General features: G+C 44.2%; 1 protein-coding gene across 2 annotated transcripts in view; it reads left to right on the top strand.

The window, feature by feature from the left end:
- The window catches only part of LOC126297448 (potassium voltage-gated channel subfamily H member 6), a 2,320,485-nt gene that overhangs the window by 1,783,073 nt on the left and 518,491 nt on the right, over positions 1-18,921 (top strand). For both annotated transcript variants that reach the window (XM_049988300.1, XM_049988301.1), the window contains one exon: positions 1,451-1,694. In XM_049988300.1, coding sequence (XP_049844257.1) covers positions 1,451-1,694 — 244 coding nt within the window. The remainder of the gene's footprint in view (positions 1-1,450; positions 1,695-18,921) is intronic.

Raw genomic sequence — 18,921 nt, 5'->3', positions numbered from 1 at the left:
TTTGCTATTTAGGAAGTAAAATAACTGATGATGGTCGAAGTAGAGAGGATATAAAATGTAGACTGGCAATGGCAAGGAAAGCGTTTCTGAAGAAGAGAATAGAAGCTTTCGAAATGTGGTGCTACAGAAGAATACTGAAGATAAGGTGGATAGATCACGTAACTAATGAGGAGGTATTGAATAGGATTGGGGAGAAGAGAAGTTTGTGGCACAACTTGACTAAAAGAAGGGATCGGTTGGTAGGACATGTTTTGAGGCATCAAGGGATCACAAATTTAGCATTGGAGGGCAGCGTGGAGGGTAAAAATCGTAGAGGGAGACCGAGAGATGAGTACACTAAGCAGATTCAGAAGGATGTAGGTTGCAGTAGGTACTGGGAGATGAAGCAGCTTGCACAGGATAGAGTAGCATGGAGAGGTGCATCAAACCAGTCTCAGGACTGAAGACGACAACAACAACAACAGCAAATAAATTTAATGGCCTATCTATGTAGTAAAATTTTTTCAAACTTATATTTCGAGTCTTGCGGAAATGATATGGAAGCAGATAATAGCCTGTGGAATTACTTACTATTTTACGATTTGCTTACGAAGGCATAACAAGAGAAAGAAATATTCAGTGGAATTAAGTACCATGTGTAGTTCGTGTCGCAGTTGTCAGCAGAATGAACATTTCGCAGTATTTTCAAGTATTTTCTTGGTTGTCGACTAAACTTAGTAGTCCAGTATTCCGATAGCCTCCTGTAGCGTGTCACACGTGGCTACTGACTGCCGCTCGTAAAAATAAGGGGCACAGTAAGCTGTAGACCTGCTATTGAATTATCAATGCCTCGTGTAGCTGCCTGTTATGTCTTATCAATGTGTGTTTGGCGATTATTACGATTACAGCATCCTAATTATCTTGTAAAGTTTTTAAAAGTCAACTAAATTATTGATTGCTACTGTAAACGTCCTTCTCATTCGTAGGGCATATATATTTCGCACGATTTTGATTGAACTAGCTTTTATTATAATTTTTTATTCGTCGATATATTTATCGCATGCATGACTGCCTTATGTGTGTATTGAGACTGCATTTATGTCAACAGAGGAAATAAAATTTCTTGTAACGTGTATGTTTATTATATTTATGGCATCTAGAGAAACGTAGTTTACTAGTTAGAGATACTTTAAACGTCCTCTCATTGCAGCCATTGCATATACATATAGTAGTATTCATTTTAAACCGTATCATTGAAGGTTACTTTGGTGTATAAACAGAACTGTCATTATTTTGTCTGGACTAACTGCAACTGTCTCGTATTGTGGACCTTCCTCCTATATTGTTCACCACCTCCTTGTCTGTTCACAATTGACTTCGTTCTTTCAGCTTGAAAAGCATATCGTCTGAGAATAGTAGTAAGGCAATAGCTGCTCGTGCCTGGCTGCTAATGTTGGTGGTTTGGTTGCAGGTGCTGTCGCTGGGCGCCGACGTGCTGCCCGAGTACAAGCTGCAGTCGCCGCGCATCCACAAGTGGACAATACTCCATTACAGCCCCTTCAAGGCGGTGTGGGACTGGATCATATTACTCCTCGTTATGTATACCGCCATCTTCACGCCGTACGTCGCTGCTTTCTTGCTTAACGAAGCCGATTTCAACACGAGAAAAAGCAAGAAATACGGTGAAGATCCTATCGTCGTGATAGACCTGATCGGTAAGTGAATAAGTCTCGAATTTCATAAGTAAAAAGTGTTTGTACTGTACCTGCACGGATCCTACACAGCACTGCGCAGTCGCTCACCAGTTGAGACGCACGTTCTGTCTCACCTACTTGCTTTGTCCACCCATACAGGTAGATTTGTATTACATTTTCCAACATAGAATATATTTCTTACTGGTGTATCACGTGAACATAATCTTGCAGGCGCAAGACATTAAAATGTGACCCAAAAATAAACGAAAATATAAAAGAAACGGTACCTTTTTTAAGGAATACGTGAAAAGCTCACTTTTTTTACCTTGTCAGACTATATGTCCAATAACAAGTAACTTTGCGTAAGTGAGTTAACTGACGGTGTGTCTATAGATGCTCTCGATTCCAGTCAGCTCGCGATACTATAAAATTGGGTAGAATATAGTCCTTTCTTTTAATTTTAAAATGCTGACACAAAAGTGAAAAATAAAAATGTTATTTAAGTACAAAACATAATTTTATGGTAATTGAACTTCATTCATCTTCACTTCCTCTCTCCCTTTAATCACAGAAAAGTGAGAACTGAACTTCATTTAGCATTATATTCCTGAATTTGAATTAAGCGTGCAATATTCAGTGTACAGCCCAAAATGTATTCAGTGTGTTGAAACTGAATATGTATGGTTAAATCAAATCCGATAGTGGTATAAACGAAAATCAGTGTGAACAATGAGTGTGGTCCAAAACAGCTCATTAAATGTTAAGAACTTCGACTACAGAGGCACGTACAAACACTAATCAAAGAAGCAGTGTCCGCAGCTCGTGGTCTGGCGGTCGCGTTTTCGCTTCCCGAGCACGGGGTCCCGGGTTCGATTCCCGACGGGGTCAGGGATTTTCACCTGCCTCGAGATGACTGGGTGTTTGTGTTGTTCTCATCGTTTCATCATCATTAATGAATGTGGCGAGAGTAGACTGAGCAAAAGTTGGGCGCAGTTGAGAGCCCCACAAACCAAACATCATCATCAAATAAACAGTGTGTAGATATGCACAGACGTAAAACAACTTTAAAATATACACTTGGGGTGTACGTTGTATCTGTACCACCATAATGTGATTTGTGATTCCATTTACTTAAACAAAGTCATATGTATCTGTGGTGAGTGGTCCGCGTGACAGATTGCCGCCCAGCGGGCCCGGGTTCGATTCCCGGCTGGGCCGGGAATTTTCTCCGCTTAGGAACTGGGTGTTGTGTTGTGTTCATCATCATTTCATCCTCATCCGACGAATGTGGCGTCTCATGTAATAAGACCTGCACCAAGGCGGCCGGACCTGCCCCGTAATGGGCCTCCTGGCGAATGACGCCAAACGCTCATTTCCATTTCCATATATATCTGTGCACTGAATAATTAGTGGGCTGCTAAGGTACTCGTGCAAATGTCGCTAAGTTAACTGAAATAAATCTAAGAAAACTGAAACTGAACTTAAACAACAATTTACGGTTTTCATTTCACTGGCTTCTATTGCTGCCATCCCGTCTCAGGCATGGCTGTGGGTTTCCAATGTACCGTTAGTGCGTGACTTATACAACCAAAGAATCAACTGATGGAGATGCGTATACATGAGTGCTCGAGGCAGACTAATCAGCAATATCCTTCAATTACATGAACACCGAGTTTCTAAAATAAGTCTGATTTAAGCCTTGTGTGTTCGCATCTGGCTTTAGGGATTATACTAAAAGGCCTGAGTTTAAATGAAGCAATTATTGTATCAGTCGTAAATATACTCTCTCACAAATCCATTTGTTGTTGACAACTGAGCAGGTATGTTTCAAATATGCGGTTATGTAGTCACACTTATAACTCTGAACCGAGCGAGGTATTGCAGTGGTTGGCACATGGGACTCGCATTCGGGAGGACGGCCGTTCAAACCCGCGTCTGGCTATCTAGAGATGTTAAACACTCATCTCCATATCTTGTTATTCAGTTTCGAACTATTCAACTGGAAGACAGTTTTATGCTCGCAGCTGCTATTCTCTGCGTCTTTTATAGGAAGGTATTCATAATGGAGCAGTTTTCGTTCTCTGCACCAGTATATGAGTTTCGTGTACAACTGCAGCTTCTGAGGGACTGTGCTCTTCCAGACCATACTGTCATAAGGGTAACACTTGCCGTTACGCTTTCTACATCACATTTCTATTAATAATGAAACAAAGAAATGAAATCAGTATTTCAATATAAATGTCACGAAGCAGCAAATATAAAGTATCTTTACAAGATACAGATTATCATTTAAGATAATGAAATCGTGATGATCGAATATTCATCCGCAGTTGTCTGTTAATGCGTTATATTTGGAAGATTTGAATCCAGTACAGAATCAGTAGCATTTCCTGATATAAGCACAGTAGACTGCCAGTCTGATCTACGGGTCTGAGGTTTGCATATGTTTTATTAGTAGAATTGGTGAGTCACTCATGACGTTACGGTCTCATCAGGTCACACCGATGCTGTAATGACGTACATCACTGAGTGTGTGGATGCTCTACGGCGACGGTTAGTTAATTTGTGCCGCTACTTGGATGAATAATAGCCATCGAGAAGTTGTTGAACAGCATAGACGCCCGTTTTTCTTCAGATTTTGTTGGATTTTCGATCCGTTGTTAGGAATCGAAACGGGTTGCCTGCTGGACCTTCAGCGAAACATAGCTGCGCATACCTCTGCAACTGCTTAGTGTGCTGGAGGAGATTGAGGTGATAGAAAATACTATACTCTGCCCTCCTTACAAGGCATAATTCTGTTCAATTCGTTGCTCTCACAAGCTGCAGCCGATAAGACGAGAGTTCCTAGGGCTACGGGATCTAATTGTTTGTGCCTGGTTTATTAGACAGAAATTTCCTGAAGGTGAGAACATGTTTTCAGCGAGGTCTTCAAATTTTCGCTGGTTAATTCCTTTAATTCATTTTAGGTTATTGATCTGTACCCATAACGTCATTGTACAGGCGTCCGTCAGAGATTCAGTAACTATACACACAGATTTGTGTTGACAGAGCCTCGTAAAGTCCACGAACAATTTTACAAACAGATCCCACACTAGAATGGTGTCCACGGGAGTCAACGAATAGAGCGTTCTCTGAAGACATTTGTTGGTCTAGTTCGGCACGGAATTCACGGTTTCGAAGTGTCGCGTTTTGTTACACGAGTTCCTACTTGAAGCAGGTAGTCGGATGTGATAATGATACAGCTTGCGTTTTAGGGAACCTAGCAGAGAGGTGCAGGGTGCGGCTTGTAGCGGCGTTGGCACTCTGTCCATTGCTGCCCACTTCACGCCGTAACCGCAAACGTTTCACCTCTTCCCCTGGCTCTCAGCTCCCTGCATTTTGTGTCATCAGCTGGATGGCATAAACTGCTACTGACCCTGCGCACCTTTGTGTCATCAGCCGGATGGCATAAACTGGTACTGACCCTGCGCACCTTTGTTCTGTAGTTTGTTCCACTCTATTTATACACTCGACCTACAATCTACTGGTTTGTGTAACCCGAAACATGAACAACTCGGGTACATACTGTTACCAGCTGAGAATGTCTACACTGCCACTTCCTATTCCTCGGGTTCGCCTGTACACTAAGCTAGCTCGACTGATCTCCAAATTAGGACTCTCCATCCCGGTTTATGGTTGGTAGTTAGAATCAGGTGGTGCAATAAGTCTGCTGTGACTCTGGCCAGAGTCTGTCCGCACTGCTGCAGCACGTTGCAGTGACTAGTGAGGAGGACAGTTGAAATAAATGTGGCAGGTTGTCATTAAATAACAGTACGCAACACTAGTTATATTGAAGTTCAGTCATTGTTCAGCTTATTTAATCCTAGATTACTAAACCCTCGTAAAATTTACGATTTCAGTTAGTACCCATTCGAGGCTTTCTCCAATCTAGTATTCGTGACATACCACTGAAGATACTATAATTTGCATTGATTTAGTAACAGCATAACACCCTCCCCCCCCCCCCCCCCCCCAATTAGTGTTTTATACGAAGTCCACGCGTGGCCAGCTTGCATGCCAGTGTGACCCACGACAGTGACAACAATTGTTGCCCTCCTTGTTCTGTGCCCCGAATATTATACATACTCTCCTCACGAATCATTGGAAGACTGACGATTTCTGTTCACAAACTGCCTGTTTTACGAAACTTAATACAACCGAAGATTACAGTTTGCGATTTCTGGGATCATTAAACACAATAAACACTTGTAAATGCATGCATATGAACATACTATCTTCTCGCTGAATTTATCCTATGCTGATCCATTTCTGTGTGCACTGTTTTTTTCTTGATTAAATTAGTGTTAGGATTGGTTGATTCATTCATTTTATTTGCCCCTTGCAGTGTCGTATCATACTTGTACATAATGCATCCCGGAAACAACAGTGACAGCTAAAAAATGCACTACTTGAGGAAACTCGACTTAAAGAATTTTTTCTTTAAAACTTACAGTGAAATAGTATAAGCTTTTTTTAAATTTGGAGTTAGTATTTTTGTCAGTAAATTGCAGTATACTTTCGTGCGCGTTGGGGCACTTCAAACGTATTTTTCAGTGAAACCGAAGATGTCGTTTTCCGACTCCTCTCACTTTCGTTAACGGGGTGACGTATGAGCTGTTTCGCAATTTGATTAAGTAACGATGGTGGTTTGTGAATTGTTTATTAAATATAGCAGTTATTGAAACAGGTGATATAGTTTTTAGCTACGTTCTGATACAAAACCGTCATTTGATTTTACCAAAATTGATAAGAAAATTCGTATTAGCATAAATCTACAATAGCTGATAACTATCAATAGGATAGATTGAGCAATTATTTCATGTATTTAAACTCAGTTGTCCTTTTCGAAAGTGTTTATACATTTTGAATATTTGAGTTGGTTCAATCTCCGTATCGTCCGTCTTAAGATAGGAAATGCCTCTGGCTTCGTAATAGGTGAGCGAGCGTTCTGACAGCTGTCATTCATAATGCGACCACCGGGAAATGTGCCAGACCCACCCTGGTCCGACCGAAAACTGGTTCAAATGGCTCTGAGCACTATGGGACTTAATATCTGTGGTCATCAGTCCCCTAGAACTTAGAACTACTTAAACCTAACTAACCTAAGGACATCACACACATCCATGCCCGAGGCAGGATTCGAACCTGCGACCGTAGCGGTCACGCTGGTCCAGACTGAAGCGCCTAGAACCGCACGGCCACAACGGCCGGCTGTCCGACCGCAGAAGCCCTGCGTCTCACCGCCGTCACGTCACACGTAATACACTCCTGGAAATGGAAAAAAGAACACATTGACACCGATGTGTCAGACCCACCATACTTGCTCCGGACACTGCGAGAGGGCTGTACAAGCAATGATCACACGCACGGCACAGCGGACACACCAGGAACCGCGGTGTTGGCCGTCAAATGGCGCTAGCTGCGCATCATTTGTGCACCGCCGCCGTCAGTGTCAGCCAGTTTGCCGTGGCATACGGAGCTCCATCGCAGTCTTTAACACTGGTAGCATGCCGCGACAGCGTGGACGTGAACCGTATGTGCAGTTGACGGACTTTGAGCGAGGGCGTATAGTGGGCATGCGGGAGGCCGGGTGGACTTACCGCCGAATTGTTCAACACGTGGGGCGTGAGGTCTCCACAGTACATCGATTTTGTCGCCAGTGGTCGGCGGAAGGTGCACGTGCCCGTCGACCTGGGACCGGACCGCAGTGACGCACGGATGCACGCCAAGACCGTAGGATGCTACGCAGTGCCGTAGGGGACCGCACCGCCACTTCCCAGCAAATTAGGGACACTGTTGCTTCTGGGGTATCGGCGAGGACCATTCGCAACCGTCTCCATGAAGCTGGGCTACGGTCCCGCACACCGTTAGGCCGTCTTCCGCTCACGCCCCAACATCGTGCAGCCCGCCTCCAGTGGTGTCGCGACAGGCGTGAATGGAGGGACGAATGGAGACGTGTCGTCTTCAGCGATGAGAGTCGCTTCTGCCTTGGTGCCAATGACGGTCGTATGCGTGTTTGGCGCCGTGCAGGTGAGCGCCACAATCAGGACTGCATACGACCGAGGCACACAGGGCCAACACCCGGCATCATGGTGTGGGGAGCGATCTCCTACACTGGCCGTACACCTCTGGTGATCGTCGAGGGGACACTGAATAGTGCACGGTACATCCAAACCGTCATCGAACCCATCGTTCTACCATTCCTAGACCGGCAAGGGAACTTGCTGTTCCAACAGGACAATGCACGTCCGCATGTATCCCGTGCCACCCAACGTGCTCTAGAAGGTGTAAGTCAACTACCCTGGCCAGCAAGATCTCCGGATCTGTCCCCCATTGAGCATGTTTGGGACTGGATGAAGCGTCGTCTCACGCGGTCTGCACGTCCAGCACGAACGCTGGTCCAACTGAGGCGCCAGGTGGAAATGGCATGGCAAGCCGTTACACAGGACTACATCCAGCATCTCTACGATCGTCTCCATGGGAGAATAGCAGCCTGCATTGCTGCGAAAGGTGGATATACACCGTACTAGTGCCGACATTGTGCATGCTCTGTTGCCTGTGTCTATGTGTCTGTGGTTCTGTCAGTGTGATCATGTGATGTATCTGACCCCAGGAATGTGTCAATAAAGTTTCCCTTTCCTGCGACAATGAATTCACGGTGTTCTTATTTCAATTTCCAGGAGTGTAGATCACGCGGGTATTTACTAGCAGCCATTTCGCCCAGCAGCCGTCTGTGAATTGAATGGAATGGAATGGAAAGAAATGTAAATATATGGTGCAATAAAATATATTCTCTGCTATGCAGGTCAGCGTAACAAATATAAAATTGTTATTTTTGTTGGTGTTTTAGTCTTAAGTCCAAAGACTTAAGTCTCTACTGTCCAAAATCTCTTCATATCTGCACAGCTATTTCTTCTTACATCAATTTAAAACACTTCCCTGCAGGCAAGCAGTGGTCTCCCTCTGCAACTTATACTCCGCTCCTCCCTATCACTAATTACCAAATTGGCCGTTCCTTCTTGTCATCCTATCTAGTGATTCCGTCTTTTGGATAAGCTTTGTCGTAAATCATTTTTCTTCCTAAGCAGATTCAGTACCTTCTTATCAGTTACCCGATTCACCCATCTTATATTCGGCATTCAGTTGTAATATGTCAAATGCTTCTATATTCTTTTCTGTACAGTTACCTTCAGAAAAGGCTGCCTAACACTTCAATCTATATACTATGTTCACATATTTTTTCCTGTTCTTGCTGTTACTAGTCTACATTTTAGATTCTCTCTAGTTCGGCCATCGTCAGTTATTTTGCTGGCAAACAGAAAACTCATCTAATAATACTTTTAGTGTCTCATTTGCTTGTGTAATTCCTTCAGCATCGCCCGATTTAATTCGACCACACGAAACGTGATACTTATGCTACAACATATCTTCAAAGAAAGGAAACCTTACGTCTTTGTGGTCGACATCATCTTCCATTCAAGGATTAGGCTGTTGCCTGTTCCGAAGACTCAAACAAAATCATTCCCATGTTTTTCGATGATGATGAGTTGGGTTGAGGGGGCACTCGACATCACGGTCATCAGCGTCCTGACGAAAAGTCAACGTGAAGTCTCATGGGTGGGGACGAAGGCTGTCCCCACATGCAGAGCAGTTTATAACGTACTAAAGTCTGCCGGCCTTCCTCACTAGTTTAGGGATGGGGCCTAATAGTTCACAAAGTTTCACCACTCTGTTAACACTGGTATCGGTATCTGCGAGGACGGTGGGCAGATCTCCAGCGAGACCAAGGGCTACCCCGCGCGGGATTAGCCAAGAGGTCTAGGCGCTGCAGTCCTGGGCTATGGGGCTGGTCCCGGCGGAGGTTCGAGTCCTCCCTCGGGCATGGGTGTGTGTGTGTGTCCTCAGGATAATTTAGGTTAGGTAGTGTGTAAGCTTAGGACTGATGACATTAGCAGTTAAGTCCCATAAGATTTCACACCCACCCATCAACCAAGGGCTGCCCTAATATCAGTATACAGGATACACGTAGCCACAATATGCTGAACTGAAAGCGGCACGCCACAAATTTCACAGAAAGAAGGATTTCCCCCCCCCCCCCCCTCACGCCAGGAGGAGGAAGCCATGTGTGAAAGGCTATGCCCGATGCGCAGTCTGGTAAGCAAAACCTCCTTCCAGCGCCGAGGCTGACACCAAGTCCGCCAAACTTTTGTGGTCGGTTTGAGCGACCGCAGTTTGTTGTCCGACACCTGCAACCATTCATTCTCCCACTGACACATGATGCATCTGTCAGAAAATGAGATAATAGCGGCCGGCCGCGGTGGCCGTGCGATTCTAGGTGCTTCAGTCCGGAACCCCACGACTGCTACGGTCGCAAGTTCGAATCCTGCCTCGGGCATGGATGTGTGTGATGTCCTTAGGTTAGTTAGGTTTAAGTAGTTCCAAGTTCTAGGGGACTGATGACCTCAGATGTTAAGTCCCATAGTGCTCAGAGCCATTTGAACCATTTTTGAGATAATGGCGTGCAACGGGATGGGACATTGATGGACAACACCATCCCAACATGCTTCCTTGGCAGCTTTATCAGCCATGTCGTTACCCTGTATCCCAACGTGGCCAGGCACCCAGCAAAAGATCACCTCCTTGCCACGGCGTTGGAGCCGCTGTAAGCAGTCATGGATGAGCTGAATCAGCTGGTCTACCAGATACATTTGGTGAAGCACTTACAGTGCATTAAGAGAGTCGAAACAGACAAGAAAACTCGTATGGTGATGTCTGTGAACCCTCAGAATGTCATGTAACTCCGCATCATAATTCGTAAATTCTTCTGGAAGACTCACTTTAAAAACCCTATCAGGGAAAACCACAGAACAACCGAGAGCAATCCCCTGCTGCTATCCATCTGTATAAATAACGATAAAACTATGGTACATACTTAAAATAGACGAAAACAAAGTTGTAAAAACCATATCCGGAGTACAATTTTTTGAGTATTGCGTCAAGCTTAAAATCATTTTGGGCCTCCAAAGACACCAAGGCGGCAGTGCATTTCATCCCTGACTGTGTATTTTCATGCCCGAGAGATACAGATCCCTGAGACAGTCTGTAGCACGTATACCAAATGGCTGGGTCGCTTGGGGCCGATTCCTAAACAGTCGTTCGAAGGTGGGTTGGATCACTGAACTAAATGCCAATGACGGGAGTGATGCTGATATTTTTGGCGACTGTCGAGCCAAAAGGATACGTCGCCGAATCCAGAGTGGTGGTTCACCAGCCTCTGCACACAGACTCTGAACTGGGCTGGTCCGAAAGGCTCCAGTCGATATCCGAATGCCCTCATGGTGGACAGCATCTGACATCCGGAGGTGGGAAGGACGGGCCGATCCATAGGCCACGCCGCGATAGTCTAAGCGTGATCGAACAAATTTCCTATAAAACCGTAGGAAGCGGGATCTATCAGCTCCCCATGTTTTGCCGCCAAAGCATTTCAAAATGTTCAACAACCGTAAACCCTTTGTTCGCAGGTCTTCCAAATGTGGGAGCCATGTTAATTGCGAGTCATATTGAGAGGTGGCATGAGCCTCCTCCTCATATTTCTATCTTACTCTGAGGAATTCGATTTTCTCTCCAATTGCATGCGGTGAAAATTTGCTATTCCTTCACACGCGGACTGCCCACGCAGCGTCTCCCGTCACCCGGTGGTCCGGTGACAGGCGAGTTCTGCTGAGCTTGAAAGGGTTAAGCCGACGGGTGTGAGGGAGTCGAGTGGATGCTTTCCAGACGCCGACATTGTCATAAGAGCGGGAGCGACATGCCCCGAGGGGCCAGAAGGGGCGGCTGGGCTAGAGATTCCGTTACTTCGCAGAAACTTAGTGAAAACCCTTTCTGGCGGGCTACCAGCGAAGCGTGGGAATGACTTGTGTTCCCAGGCAGTCTTAGCGGGCAAATTACCGCGTTTTCTGCAAAATCGTAACCGTGATTGGCTTGCTCAGGGCATAGCTCCGTGACATAGCAAAATCGGCGCAGAAATGGCGCCAAGAATCTCCATTGGTGGAATGGTAGTGCTTCGGCAATAGAGTGGAATTTTCCGCCGGTTTTCGAGTTGCTGATTGGAACGTTTAACCACGGCCACTGTTGTGGGGGCGGGAATGTTCTGTGTTCGGTTTGTACGGGTGCTCTTGAGAGTAGCCTCTCGCCTTTCGGTCGGGGTAGGTTACAAGACTGAGCTCTCACTGCTCTGGACAGTCTGCCTTCCGTTGGCTGTCTAACATACTTTCATTTAATTGTAATTGTTTGACGAAGTTGCTGAAGTTTCGACTTCAACGTAACTTTCCGGGTACAGTTGGCAATTGAGCGTTCTGCGTACAAGCGGCCTATGTTGTCCGTCGTCAGCAGTTTTGGCTAAAGTTGACTATCGGAGATACTGTGTCACTTCGCTTGTTAAAATCCATTACTGTACTGTCAGTGATTGTGTGGCGAGCCTTCTTCGTCTCCCTCAGAGGCGCATTTGTATTGATAGGAAGTCTTTAGTCTAGAACAACCAGACCAGGACAATTTGTTTCGGGCTATACTCGCGACATTATCACCACCACGACGGGACGTCGAAGCAACCAGCCATCGCTTCCGGTACGCCAGATCGTGTCCTTGCAGTTAAGAAGACAGCTGTAATGTATGGCCGCAGCACGGGCAGATTAGGGAATTTGCTCTGTGATAACCAGAGCTCAACAGAGCGTGCCTGTTCCCATCTTTTCTTACGTGGTTCTGTATTGGATGTTCATTGCCTAAGTTCTCACTACTGTAGCAGCAATTAATGTTGGGTTGGCTGGGTGTTTCTCTTAAGATTTGAGTTGCAAGGAATTGGCTCCACGTACCACTTGGTCATAAATGTCACAATCTAGTTTATGGACAACCTCACCTTCACAGCATTTATTTGAGTATCCAATTTTGATGTATTGTAAATGTTTCATGTGTTTTGTTTACTATTTTGAGTTTATCCATAATAAATCAAATTGTTATTTTGGACAGAACTTTCATTCTGTTAAAGGTAGAGCAACCCTTTCATTTCTCACTACATTAATGAAACTTTCCTTTATCCAATTAATTTATGTCAAATTAAATTATTGCAGGTGCCAAACGTTTTTTTTTACTCGACTTGCAGAGTCGATTACAGTGAATTCGCGTTTCTTCTTAATCCATGTGCAACAGCAAAAGTCGGAGTTAGAAAATGGAGGGGGGGGGGGGGGCTTACAGCATCATTTCTATATGAAGATTCTAGAAGAATTTAGTGTTAAATACACTGCTACCCCCGGCTCCTCGCAATATAATAAACCTAAAAAGCGCCCTGTGCCTTGAGAAAGTAAAATACGGTACCCTATTGTAAGCTCTGGTTGTTTACTCCGACAAGCACGATTAAAATTGACACACGCAGTCTTCTCAGGTCAGAACAGAAAACCAGTTGTCTGGGCCCAGGTTTTCAGCCTTCTAATGGTCAGTTGTAGCTGCCTCGTCGTCGTCGTAAGATCGGAGGAAGAGCAGAAGATTGCAAAGTCATCCACAAACAAAGGGCATTTGACAGAGCTCCTGACTGCAGAGGAAATGCCATTGATAGCGATGGCAAACAATGTGACACTGAGGACACTGCCCTGGCCAACACCATTCTCCTGGACATAGCAATCAGACATGGCATCGCCAATGCGATAACGTCTGTCCTCAAGAAAGGATTCGATCAGAAGCGGCAGGCGTCCACGTAGTTCCCATTCATGAAGTTGGCGAAGGATGTTGTATCTCCAGGTAGTGCACACGCTTTTTCGAGGTCAAAAAACACCCAAACTAAATGGTTTCGGCGTAAGAAAGACTCCTGTATCACCATCTCCAGTAGAATTAAATTGTCAAGAGTGGATGGGTAGGGCCTGAAACCACACTGGGAGCGGCTCAGGCAACCTTGGGACTCGAGCACCCAGACGGGGCGGCGGTTGAGCATGCGTTCAAGAGTCTTACCCATACAAGTAGTAGGGCGACACTGCAGTAACTGTTATGGGCGCTACGGTTCTTACCTGGTTTCCTGAATGGAATTAATATTGCCTCCTGCCAAGTTGCGGGATAGTGTCCATCAACCCAAATCTGATTGAAACAAGAGAGGAGAAGACCTTTCGCTTCAGGGCACAGATGACGAAGCAGGGTATAATGGATCTCATCAGGTCCTGGAGCAGTGTCACTGACTGCAGACAAAGCTGATTCCAGTTCCCACATGGAGAATGGAAGGTTGTAGACTTGTTAATTACACGAGAAAAAATTGAGCTTCCTCATTTCTGCAGCCCGACGGAATACCTGAACAGCAGGAGAATGTCTGGATCACTTAGTAACAGTAAAATAGTGTTCAGCTAAAATGTGAGCCATCTCTTCTGGCGTGTCCACCAAGACCCCATTATTTGACAAGGTCGTAAGGGGATGTGGAACGCCTTGCCTTAAATCCGTCTTGTTGATTCCCAAACGTGCGCAGCGGAAGGTAACTGATCAATGGGAGTCGTGAATTGCCTCCAGAAAGCCCTCTTCCGTTCTTTGGTCACTCGCCTTGCATGTTCTCTCGTAGACCTGAAGACATGAAGATTGTCTGTAGTTAGACACCGTTTGAAGTTCCGAAGAGCTGTCTGTCTGGGCCTGATTGCCAATCGACAGTCGTCATTCCACCACGGTACAGGCCGTCGTCCGAGGTGGTTACTAGACCTGGGGATGGACTCTGCGGGAGCTCTTTGGCTCTCATGAGTGATATGGGCCACCGCCTCTTGTGCACAATCATTTCGTTAAAAAATAGCCTGTCGACTGTACTGTAACCAATTTGCCCTTTGTATCATCCTGCTGGTCACTGTTCTAGGCGGCAGACGAATCCACACTGGGAAGTGGTCACTAGAATTTAAATCGGGAGCCACTTCCCACTGAACTGAATCTGCAATAGCTGAGGAACAAAAGCAAAGATCAATAGCTGAGGAACAAAAGCAAAGATCAATAGCTGAAAAAGACCCTGACCTGTGTTCAGAAGGCAGTGACATTTAATTATAACATATTGCACCAAGAACAATGCGTTTTTGATGGATCTTCAATATTCCTTTGCCTTTAAATGACATACTTCCACAGTACGCACGTTGCGATACTTCTTTAACCACTAATATGTCGTTCCCTATCATTTTATTACAGAAACCGTCGAATTAACGATGGGTTTTCGAGAGCTCCGCTATTTCCTGGAGCTTAAAAACGGCGTAGAGGTGGCAGAAAATAACTTAACTGATAGGAATAACCAGTTACTGAGAAGTAGCAGTTAGTGTTAACCACTCATCTGATACTAACAGTCTTATAGTTACTATCAAGAGTGCGAGGCGCCATCTGTTTACCGAAGTGCGTACTACGCTTCCGCATCATCTGAGACCCGACCGCGGATAAGCGAACAGAGCATTTGTAAGGTATTCTATAGATCACAGAAATAACTGTCAGACTGCACGCCATGTGTTTATAGAAGTGCTTATGTTAGTGAAATCTAACAACGCCAAGTGACCTTACGGATTTCGTGCGACTATTGAAGTAACCGTCAGCAGATGAGTATTCCTGGAAGTTGTTTTTCTGTGGCAGTTCTCGCTCTAAGTTCTTTTGGAGAGTTTCGGGCTACCATTACAGATAACCGAGAAGTTGATAACAGTATCCCGGACTTCAGGAGGCCGTGGCGGACGATATTTCCAGAGAGGAGGGAGATTGTAGGTAAACAAGTATTTTCTTTGGAAATAACTACCGGTTGTCAGGGGATTACACGGTTGATTTCAAGTTAATTTCCCGATGAGCTACAGATCTGAAACTTTCAACACAATTTAGAAGTGGATGAGAATGCAATATTAATTGCCTTCTTCTCTGGTATGTGGTGGAAGGTACTTTCTTTCTCTGCCTGGGCAATTTTGGTACAAATTAGTTTAAAATCAACTTTCCAATGGGGTGGGAGACTTTAAACTTTCAATATGGTTTAAAACCGGATGACAATGCGATATTAACTCGCTTTCTTTGTCTGGTGGGTTTCGGAGGGTAGTTCGCGTACCACTGCTGTTTTCCACTTTTCCTGTTCCAGCCGCAAATATTTTGCAATAAGATAAATTGCTGGTAAGCCTCCATGTGACCTCGAATCTCTCTCTCATTTTTATCTGCGCGGTCTTACAGCGATACGATATATATGTAGTAGAAAGCAATATAGTCGTTGGCTTAGATGAAGAGAAACCGAAATCTGGAATTTACGAACTCCATCTGCTGTAATGTCATCAGAATGTTTGAAAAATAAACACGACCAAATAACGTAACATAATTATTTAAATAAAAAACCTGTTGATATTGCAGGTTTTTAAAACGGACTAAAAGGTCTAAAATCATTTCATCTATCTCCTTAGAAATTTCTAACCTCAAACTATAGTCCTGAAAAATTAGTGCTTGTGATTTTTAATAGCTATGACAATGCTTCTAAAATTTAAAACGAAAACTGTGGGGCGCTTGCAATAAGTAATAGTAAGGAGCGTAGAGAGTAGCTGTCGTTGACGAAGATCACAGAACAGTTGATACCATTTACAAGGCAATAAAACTGTTAGTCACGTAGGTGAATTAATCATACATGAATTACCTATTACATGTGCTCTGGATTTTTCCTTTGTCTTTTCTCGGGTATTGTCATACCTATTAAAAAATCATAATATATTTTCAGGACTATCTGTGTGGTGTTAGGAATCAGTATGGAGCTAGGAGAAATTATTTTATACTTTCTAGCTACTACTAGGGACATATCAAGATAAGATGGATAGTTTTTATGAGGCACTCAGTGATGTAGTTGTTAGAGTAAAGGACAAGGACAGTGTTCTGCTCATGGGGGATTTTAATGCCAGGATTGGAAATCGAACAAAAGGGTATGAAAATGTTATGGGTAAATTGGGAGAGGATATGGAGGCCAACAGGAACGGGAAACAACTCCTGGATTTCTGTGCCAGTATGGGCTTAGCAATCACAAACTACTTTTTTAAACATAAGAACATTCACCGGTATACTTGGGAAGGCAGGGGAATCAGATCTGTCATTGACTACATAATAACAGGTCAGGAATTCAGGAAGGCTGTAAGGGACACACGTGTATTCAGGGGATTCTTTCATGACACTGATCATTATTTAATCTGCATTGAAATTGGGGTTGTGAGACCGAAAGTGCAGGAGGTCAGGTCCATGTGTAGGAGGATAAGAGTGGAGAAACTTCAAGATAAGGAAATCAGGCACAAGTACATGACAGCGATCTCAGAAAGGTGCCAGTTAGTTGAATTTAGTCAATTACAGTCATTGGAAAAGGAATGGACAAGGTACAGGGACACAGTACTATAAGTGGCTAAAGAATGTCTTGGAACAGTAGTGTGTAAAAGTAGGATGAAGCAAACAGCATGGTGGAATGACACAGTCAAGGCAGCCTGTAAAAGGAAAAAGAAGGCCTATCAAAAATGACTACATACTAGAACTCAGGTAGACAGAGAAAGTTATGTTGAAGAAAGAAACAAAGCCAAACAGATAATTGCAGCATCCAAGAAGAAATCTTGGGAAGACTTTGGAAACAGGTTGGAGACCATGGGTCAAGCTGCTGGAAAACCATTCTGGAGTGTAATTAGCAGTCTTCGAAAGGGAGGTAAGAAGGAAATGACAAATATTTTGGACAGGTCAGGAAAACTGCTGGTGAATCCTGTGGATGCCTTGGGCAGATGGAGGGAATATTTTGAAGAGTTGCTCAATGTAGGTGAAAATACGATCAGTAATGTTTCAGATTTCGAGGTAGAATGGGATAGGAATTATGATGGAAATAGGATCACATTTGAGGAAGTGGAGAAAATGATAAATAGATTGCAGTGCAATAAAGCAGCTGGGGTGGATGAAATTAAGTCAGAACTCATCAAATACAGTGGAATGGCAGGTCTTAAATGACTACACAGGATAATTGAAATGTCCTGGGAGTCGGGACAGGTTTCATCAGACTGGACAAAAGCAGTAATCACACCAATCTTTAAACATGGAAACAGAAAAGATTGTAACAACTACAGAGGTATTTCTTTAATCAGCGTTGTGGGTAAAATGTTCTCAGCTATTGTTGAAAGGAAAGTGCGAGTATTAGTTGAGGACCAATTGGATGAAAATCAGTTTGGGTTTAGGCCTCTTAGAGGTTGTCAGGACCAGATCTTTAGCTTACGGCAAATAATGGAGAAGTGTTATGAGTGGAGCAGGGAATTGTATCTATGCTTTATAGATCTGGAAAAGGCATATGACCGGGTTCCTAGGAGGAAGTTATTGTCTGTTCTACGAGATTATGGAATAGGAGGCAAACTTTTGCAAGCAATTAAAGGTCATTACATGGATAGTCAGGCAGCAGTTAGAGTTGACAGTAAGTTGAGTTCATGGTTCAGAGTAGTTTCAGGTGTAAGACAAGGCTGCAACCTATCTCCACTGTTGTTCATATTGTTTATGCATCATATGTTGAAAAGAATAGACTGGCTGGGTGAGATTAAGACAAGTGAACACAAAGTAAGCAGTCTCGCATATGCGGATGACTTAGTTGTGGTGGCATATTCTATTGAAAGTTTGCAAAGTAATATTTCAGAGCTAGATCAGAAATGTAAGGACTATGGTATGAAGATTAGCATCTCCAAAACGAAAGTAATGTCAGTGGGAAAGAAATATAAACGGATTGAGTGCCAAATAGGAGGAACAAAGTTAGAACAGGTGGACGGTTTCAAGTACTTAGGATGTATAATCTCACAGGATGGCAACAGAGTGAAAGAACTGGAAGCGAGGTGTAGCAAAGATAATGCAGTGAGTGCTCAGCTACGATCTACTCTCTTTTGCAAGAAGGAAGTCAGTACCAAGACTAAGTTATCTGTGCACCTTCAATCTTTCGACCAACTTTGTTGTATGGGAGCGAAAGCTGGGTGGATTCAGGTTACCTTATCAACAAGGTTGAGGTTACGGATATGAATGTAGCTACGATGATTGCAGGTACTAGTAGATGGGACCAATTGCAGGAGGGTGTCCACAACGAGGAAATCAAAGAAAAACTGGGAATGAACTCTATAGATGTAGCAGTCACGGCGAACAGGCTTAGATGGTGGGGTCATGTTACACGCATGGGAGAAGCAAGGTTACCCCAGAGACTCATGGGTTCTGCAGT

The sequence above is a fragment of the Schistocerca gregaria genome, chromosome X (genome assembly GCF_023897955.1).
Source record: "Schistocerca gregaria isolate iqSchGreg1 chromosome X, iqSchGreg1.2, whole genome shotgun sequence".
Taxonomy (NCBI): domain Eukaryota; kingdom Metazoa; phylum Arthropoda; class Insecta; order Orthoptera; family Acrididae; genus Schistocerca; species Schistocerca gregaria.
This window is presented reverse-complemented; position numbering and strand designations above follow the sequence as displayed.